At 50.6% G+C, this 8,382-nt stretch overlaps 1 protein-coding gene across 1 annotated transcript in view; it reads left to right on the forward strand.

Moving 5' to 3' along the window:
* Positions 1-7,207, forward strand: part of Ebf4 (EBF family member 4) — a 73,510-nt gene extending 66,303 nt beyond the window's left edge. Inside the window, exons 16-18 of the mRNA XM_059261415.1 lie at positions 2,758-2,955; positions 6,138-6,213; positions 6,408-7,207. Of these exons, the coding sequence (XP_059117398.1) occupies positions 2,758-2,955; positions 6,138-6,208 (269 nt within the window). The 3' untranslated portion in view covers positions 6,209-6,213; positions 6,408-7,207. The remainder of the gene's footprint in view (positions 1-2,757; positions 2,956-6,137; positions 6,214-6,407) is intronic.
* Positions 7,208-8,382: the final 1,175 nt, after the last annotated feature.

Consider the following 8,382-nt stretch of genomic DNA (forward strand, 5'->3'; position numbering starts at 1 on the left):
CCCTGGTTTTGGACCTTGCCTCAATCCTGGGGAGCCCCGGGATCCTGGGGCCAGACTTCTTGCACCTTAAGCCCTCTTTGCTGACCCCAGTTGTACACATCGCTTCTAGCCCTCCCATGATTGTGAAGCCGCCCTTAATTAGGGGGACCTGTGCTGAAACCTGGTGGACAGCAACCTTTTGGTCCTTCGCGGGGACTTCGGGAGGAGGCTGGCGGCCCCTGCTGGAAGCCTAAGGAAACTCTAGAGACTCGGGCTTCCAGCGCCCGGCAGTCCCCGGGATGTGTGGCTCCGGGTTTCAGCAGCACTTCCTGGGGCAGGGCGGGGAAACAGTGGGAAACAGTGTCGGCCCCTAGGGGTGTGGCGGGGCTCTGGAGGAGCTCCCCTACCCCTTGACCCACAGGACACTCTTATTCCTGTCCTGTCACTCTGAGTACCTTGCGCAGTCTCTCAGGTTCTCCCAGATGGTTCAGACAAGAGAATTCCCTCTGATCAGAACCCGATTGAGTGTCTTAGCCAGGAGCTGTCGGATGTTCAATAAGTTGCACCTATGAACTTAAGTCCCCTTCAGTAAAACAGGATCAATACAACCCTGGCCCCAGGTAGCTCACTTATCTGAATATGCCACTAGAAACCCAGACAAAATTTAGAAAGAATGTATGATTTTGTAGGCCCTGTGCTTGGCATCTTGGGTTAAGGCAGCTCCCTGACGGATGGACAGTGTGGATTTCTGTGCTTTATCATTTCACACGGCCTGTCAGGCCCTTGCAATACCAATGGCTACCCGGCAGGTACTTAGAATCCACGTGGTGAGAACACACCAGGTTTGGAGGACTCTGTCCACACTTTCTCACCAGCAAAAACCTCTCTACCAGTCACAAGAGAACATGTCCCTCAAGGCCCGGGGCACTACTGAATCTGAGAAATAGCGACATCTGCCCAAGAAGGAGCTTGTTGTGGCTTTACCTGAAGTCCCCTCAATTCTGCCTCCCCATTCCCCTGTTTTTCATTACCTAAAATAACTGTCTAGCCACCTGCCTACCTTTCCTTACCAGGGGTGCTGTTCTTACTGGCTACAAATCTGGCCCTGCCATTTTCCTTTGACCTTGACTTAACTTGTGGAACCCAACGTCCCTCCAAGCCAGAGTCCACACAGGCCTTCTTGTGTCCCTCCCAAGGCCAGTCTCTCCTGGCACTTAGCTCAGCCGGGTTCCACTGCTCCACATCCCTTCGGTTCTAAGACAGCGACCTCACAGCCTTTTCCTGTGTTCTCCTGGGTTTGACTCTCTCACCCTTCCAGATACACAACAGTACTGTCAGCCGTGAAAGAAGCTGCCCCAATGCACAGTCCATCCTGGGTCACCCTAGTCAACCAGATCAGAACTTCCTGAGTCACTTACACCCTACTTCACCATCAGCAGGGACACTCGGGACTACCCAGACCTGTTCCCATCTCAGAATATTCTTACTTGGGTCCACATCCGTTCTCCTGAGTGCAGGATGCCTTGTGACACAGTTGCACAGGGAGTCATTCTCATTGAGTTTGCCCAGGTGTTTCTAAAATGTCATCGGAACTGTCCTAGCCAGAGGGTCTAGGGCTGCCTGTGTCTCTATTTGGTCTATGGTATTAGTTATTAGCAAGTTTAGAACTCCATAACTCTGTAAAATGTGGCTATTAGTTCTCTGGGCCTTAGCAGATAATATATATATATATATATATATATATATATATATATATCATGATGCTAAGCACTCCATAATGGCCATGATTTGTCAGCTAGCACTGAGCATTTTCTCCAGGGAGATGGTAACCACAGGCTAAGGACATTGAGAATAGGTTAGCTATTGCAGTCATTTTTGTGCCAAAAGTTGGTGAGTGGGTGTTCTGATATCAAAGGCCACAGATATCTTCCAAGAAGTCTGTACCTGCTGTCCCTTGCCTGCTGGTTGGAAAAGATTAAAAATCCTGCTTGCTGGTCTTTAGAAGAGAGATGCAGGGAAATGGGTTCAAATGAGGATGGAGAAAGGCGGGACTGAGATGCCCTGCACGGGAACCCTAGCAGATACAAGAGGCTCCTAAGGGTCCAGACCGGAGATGACAGGGCCTTGAACTAAAGTGGAAAAAAAAAATGGTGCCCAGGGTTGGGGGGTAGACGAATGAAGTACAGGGCACATTGGGTAGGAAAGCTCTCTAGAGAGGAGGGTGCGTGTGTGAGCTTGGGAGAGCAGCTTCCCACGGGAGGCTACGTATCCACCAGAACTTCCTCCCGTCTGCTTCCTCCAGCACTGTTGTGACCCTGGAACTTTGATTTTAGCCTCGGCAGCACAGGCCCATAAACGTTTCTTAGCATTTCCCAACCCCAGTGGTATTCAGCAGGAATTCCAATCTTTTCATCTTTTTCTTCTCTCCCATCGTTGAGAACACTTCCCACTGTTTGTGTTTGTTTGTTTGTTTGTTTGTTTGTTTTGTTTTCACTGGGTCTGATCCTGTCATCTCCAACCCTGAAAATGGTGTCCAGAACTCCTCAAAAGGCAAGGACTGGTCCAGGACCCAGAAGCTCCCATTTTGCCTCTAGCCATTATCTTGTACTGGTCTTCTCAGGACCGTCATAGCCCCCAGGGAGGTCTGGTCAACAGTCCACAGGGGACTCACTGCCCATGCGGCACCCCAGTCCTGCTGCTCACTCTGGTGCTGTCTCCCTGTTGTGTCTCCCACTGCCTTCCTTGCTGCACCTGCCCCTTCCTCGCCCCGCCCCGGAGTCATGCCCTCTAGCCCCCCGCTGGCGGCTGCCTCCTCCATGTCCCTCCCGGCCGCGGCCCCCACCACCAGCGTCTTCTCCTTCTCGCCTGTCAACATGATCTCCGCTGTCAAACAGAGGAGCGCCTTCGCCCCTGTGCTGCGCCCACCCAGCTCCCCATCCCAGGCCTGCCCCAGAGCCCACAGAGAGGGCCTTCCAGGTGAGCAATCAAGGCTGCCTCATTGTGACCTGAGGGAAGGCCTACTCCATCTGATCATCACCCATGTCCCATGCAGTTGACCAATTGTTTTTGGAGGGTGCCCAGCAAAAGGTTCTGTGGGGGTCCAGGAAGGCCCATCTGGACTGCACTTCCTTACTTAAAGCTAGAAGTGTCCTGCCCTTTGTCTAGACCCACTCAGCTGACCGCTTGTCCAAGAAGATTGAAATCCAGTTGGAAAAGGTCTCAATAGTCCAGCCCTATTTAATGGAGCCTAGAGCAAAGACCCAACCCTAAGAGCTGAAGGAACCCATTCAGGTTGCATGTCTTTCTCCTGTGTCCACCAGAGGGACACACCACGTCGATGCTGGGTCATCTAATGACCAAGAGGACACTGACCATGGATAAGGTTTAGCCTAGCTTCCCCTTTCCCAGTGTACAGGTTAGGAATTAAGAGCAAGTCCCCGTCCTGTGTCCCAGTAGCGAAAGGCTTGTTCTGTCAATTTACACACAGACCGCGGATACTTTAGCCCACAGAACTTTCCCTGCCCAAATAGTCACTGGAAACTTGGTAGAGAGGAGGAGAGAATGGTTATGGGGAAGGAGGTAGAAGTAACAGTGTGGGGTAGAGCAAGTCCCAGTTAGGAGGGATCGCTGGGGACAGAGCTAGACGAGGTTGTCATGTTCATGATGAAGCTACAGGGGTGTCGGGAAGGATCTCCTGGGACCCACACCAGAGCTTAGCACTTAGCACAGCACCTGGCTTGGCAATTACCCCACAGTCGGTGCTTAATAACCAGAGGTTAAATTCTTAGGTGGATATTAGGTTAGAAGGCCCCCTTCAAGTGCAGAAGCGTCTAAAAGGTTTCCTTGCAGTTTGATGGACAGCTGAGCTGACAGAGGCTGGAGTAGAACACGCCCTTCAGGATAGTCTCCTGGATAGTAATGGGCATCCTCAGGCATGAATCCGTGTTCATTTGGTAAATAAACTGAACTATACTGTTTTGAACTATACTGCGAATCTTTTAGGAAACAAATTTCTTAGAGCCCAAATTTTATTCATTTATTTTTATTTTTTTTTAGACAAGGTTTCTCTAACCAGTCCTGGCTGTCCTGGAATTCACAAAGTGCAGCACTATGCCTGGCACAAAATTTATTTTAAAAAAAGATTATCTTGGCATTAGTTCCTGGGAATATCTTTGGGACTTAGGGAGAGACACCCATGTGGTTTCCTAAATATGAAGCGGTTTGCTGAGGCCAAGATTAAGTCATGGAAGCAAAGCCGCTGTACGAGGCCCACGGTCATGCTTCAGCCCCACGCAGTGACTGTTGCAAGAACTATAGACAGTACCCTGAAAGGCCTCTGAGCCCTAAGGTTCTCTTTATGAGAGACAGGGGACACTGGAAGGAGTGTGTGGCATTCTTGAGGTCTGAGAAGACAACAAAGGATGACAAATACACACAGCAGTCAGAAGATCCACCTGACCACCAAAAAAACTGACTATAGTGGAGGGTGGTGCAGCAATCTGGAAATTCTCTGCTGTGCTCTGCCCTACTCTGTAGATAGAATGAGTTCTTTCCCTCTGGAGGCTGCTCCTCTGGACACTCCAGTCGGATCTGAGGTGGCGATTCAACCAATTGCAAACTTTTATCCAGGGTAAGAGGACTAGAAGACTGGCTGGTATGCCATCCACAGGACAGACTTATGTCAAGAAAGGCCTTGCCCAAGCAGGGTTTGAAGAATTAATTCCTTTTCTAGGGGAGGAGGCCTCAGTAAGGTGTGTAGAGTCAGGATATAGGGACCCATATACAAAGTATTAGAAGATAAGCCATATAGATAAATGTAAAAAACTTAACTCATGAATGAGTTAGCAGAGAGACAAAGTGACTTAAAGAATACATGAGGGGCGGGTAGTGGTGGCACACGCCTTTAATCCCAGTACTCGGGAGGCAGAGGCAGGTGGACCTCTGTGAGTTCGAGGCCAGCCTGGTCTACAGTTCAAGTTCCAGGACAGCCAGGGCTACACAGAGAAAACCATGTCTCAGAAAAACAAGCAAAAAACAAAAACAAAAACAAAAACAAAAAAACCAGCAACACAAAAAGAATAGATGGGGACTGGGGGCATAGCTCAGAGGTTAAAGCTCAAACATGAGGACCAGAGTTCTGATCCCCAGAACACAAACAGATGCTGGGCAGGCCTGGCAGCCTGCCTGTAATGTCAGGAAGGTGGGGTTGGGAGTCCCAGAACTTAAGATGCTGAGAAAGAAAGAACCAGCCTGGGTTACATAGCAGGACCCTGTTCCCAACTTCCACCCCCCCACAAGACACAGCACCCCTTTTCTTGGTCTTATTTCCAACTTTTGGGTAATTTGTCCTAACATGAGTGTGCAGCTTAAAATGTGAGAGATGGGGAAGACAGGGGACTCAAGCGTTCTCCTGCCAGCTCAAGGAAAGGGCTCAGTGGGGTGGGAGCTAGTGAAATGATGGATTTCCCACCTGTGGGTGGCAGACAGGATGCTGCTGTGTGTATCAGTGCTCCTGGAAGCTGCCTCTTCATTACTGTCCTGGTCCTCATCCATCTGCTTCCTCACCTCGGCACAGGCCCTCTGAAGAAGGTGGGTCTGGGCCTGGGAGATGACTTGAGCAAAGCATTTGCTGTGTGAGAACAAGCAGCTGAGTCAGACACCTAACTTCCACATAAGGGCTGAATGTGGGGGAACACACCTGTAACCCCCAGCCCTGGGGCAGACAGGCAGATACCCACCACTCACTGACCAGTAAGTCTACCTGGAAAATAATGGCAAGTTCCGATTTCAGTGAGTGAGCCTGACTCTAAAGTGGAGGAAGACACCCAAGACCAACTTCTAGCCTTCACCACGCACATGCACAAATGAGCCCACTTGCATGCACATATATATACCAGAGACACAGACACACAGTAACACACAGGGATGGGGAGAAGAGGAAGAAGAGATCAGCCTGGAAGAGAAGCCCAGAGGTCAGGAAAGTAAGGAAATCAAGGATGTGGGCTGTACATCCTGAGACACCAGAGGGGTGCCAGATAGATTGACAGCCTGTAAGAAGCGTTATATACCCTGCCTTCTGTCTTCACCCAGAGAAGAGCAGGCAGGTAAGATCACCAGGCCACAGAAGGCTTATTTCCCTCTCTCCTTGGTGACCACAGACCAGCCTTTTGAAGATACTGACAAGTTCCACTCTGCAGCCCGGGGGCTCCAGGGCCTGGCATACTCTTAATTACGGTAGGGATCCATCTCAGTCTTCCTCTCTCATTTGGCCCTGGAATGGGTTTGGCAGGGTTGGGGACTTGGGGTCCAGGTCTTCCTTCCTTGTGCTTGTCTAGACAGCTGACTAAGGTACATGGAAAGAAATGGCTTACTATACCCTTGCAGCCAGCCTTCCTCCAAGACTTTCCTCTCCCTTCTCTCCCCACCAGGTCCGCGCAGGTGCTGCCCCCAATGAGGCTGGACTGGCGGTCCCTCTGGATTCACATTCACGGCCGGGTTGGCAGCACAAACAGATGTAGGGTCAAGACCTTGGGTAGACCTCAATCCCTGGGATACACAGGGAGAGGCCTTCACCTCTGTGCTCAAGGCCCCCTCATACCCACAGACCCTCATACTTACCTCCCTTTGGGGGGGGGCACATTAGAAGCCCAGCACTGTGAGGATGCTCTTGGCAAGAGAGCATCATAGGGAGGTGTTGTGATGTCGGACCTTACCCACTGGGTTGGTTCCTCTGTAAGAGATGGGTTTTGTGAAGACCAGAGACGTTGGTGAGGTGAGCAAGAATTAGGAACCGTGGGAAAGAGGACATCTCAGGGAGAGGTGATCTAGACGAGGTCCTGATTGCATCTGACGAGTCTCACCTGACCTAGCAGCCCACCTTCTCTCTTGTGAACAAGGTGGTATCTAGCAGTCTCAGGAGGCCCATTCAGGCTCCCATGGAGCTGCCCACAAGCCACTGGACCCCAATGGCTGCCCCCACTTCCTCTGAGAGTAGCACATTCATGCGGATCCCATCACACCTCCCTGGGGGGTTTTAGGCATGGAAGATGCACAGAAGGGCCTCCTGAAATTTGGCTCTTACCCCCATGGATGTTTCGTGAATTTTGTCCCCCTACCACCACACACCCAACTCTAGTTGGCCGAAAAGAACAGCCTGGCTGCCCCTTGGTGGCCTCACACTCTGCTGAGTTTGGACAAAATGGAACAATAAACCAGATGCAGGTGGCCACGTGGCCTCTCTGGCCTGCTTTCTTGGTCTGCTTTTCTCAACGGCTCTGCAGCTCTCCTAGGGTGGCATTGATCCATGCCCCTGGGCAACTTTGTGTCTCAGGCTTTTAAGGCATCTCCAGGGATCAGCTGAGAAATTACCCCTACTTTATGCCTTCCAGATGGTTTTGATCCCAACAGTGTTGTATGGGGACATGATCAGGAACTTAGAACCTGCTTTCCTGACCATCTGGCCAAGACCAAGATGAAGGTTTGAGACATTGCCAGGAATAGAGCAGAGCACGTTACATACTAACCTAGAGCCAGGCGGTGGTGGCGCACACCTATAATCCCAGTACTTGGGAGGCAGAGGCAGGCGGATCTCTATGAGTTAAAGACCAGCCTGGTCTACAGAGTGAGTTCTAGGAGAGTCAGAGCTGTTACACAGAGAAACCCTGTCTCTAAAAACAAAAATAAAATACTAACCTAGATGTGTAGGAGTCCAGAAGTGAAATCCAGTTTCAGAGGCTAGAGGACTTACCTGGGCTTGGCAGCCTATGGGTCCCAGGAGACCCCTTTGAATCACCTTTCAACCTCTCTTGCCTCTTACCCAGACCCCTTTTGGCTTTACCTAAGAATTAAAAAGGAGCATAGTGAAAAATTTCCTTGGCCTGTTCATCCACCCAGAGTGCTAGAAGACTCCCAGACACTGAGCCGTACTCCCTAGATAAGGTCAGGTTCTCTCCTGAAAGCCATTTTTTTTTTAAAAAAAATCCACTACCCAGTGAGTCCAATACCCAATCTGGACCTCAGGCATTTGGAAACCAAGTCTTTACCAAACCCCTGCCCCACACACAGCAATGCCCTGCAGCCTTCTGGGAAAACATCCTTGTCACAGCAGGTGGGCTGGTCTTGTCCTTAGAGGTCTCCACTTGTTCTCTAGTGATTTTGGACAGAATCTAGGATTCCTCTCACTTGGGATGCATGACTGGTGTCCCCCTACCCTCAGTGCTTGGCCTCCCCTGCTGTCCCGGACGGAAGCCCACTTATCTACTGCAAAGCTTATCTCCCCAAGCCTGTTTCATTTAGCTACAAGCCTTTCTTACCAAACCAAGCCTTCCAAGGCCCGGCCTCTACAGACTCTAATCAGTACTGGAGACAACTGGTAACTGGATGGAGGTTACATTCTGGTCCCCT

The sequence above is a fragment of the Peromyscus eremicus genome, chromosome 4 (assembly GCF_949786415.1).
Source record: "Peromyscus eremicus chromosome 4, PerEre_H2_v1, whole genome shotgun sequence".
NCBI classification, from domain to species: domain Eukaryota; kingdom Metazoa; phylum Chordata; class Mammalia; order Rodentia; family Cricetidae; genus Peromyscus; species Peromyscus eremicus.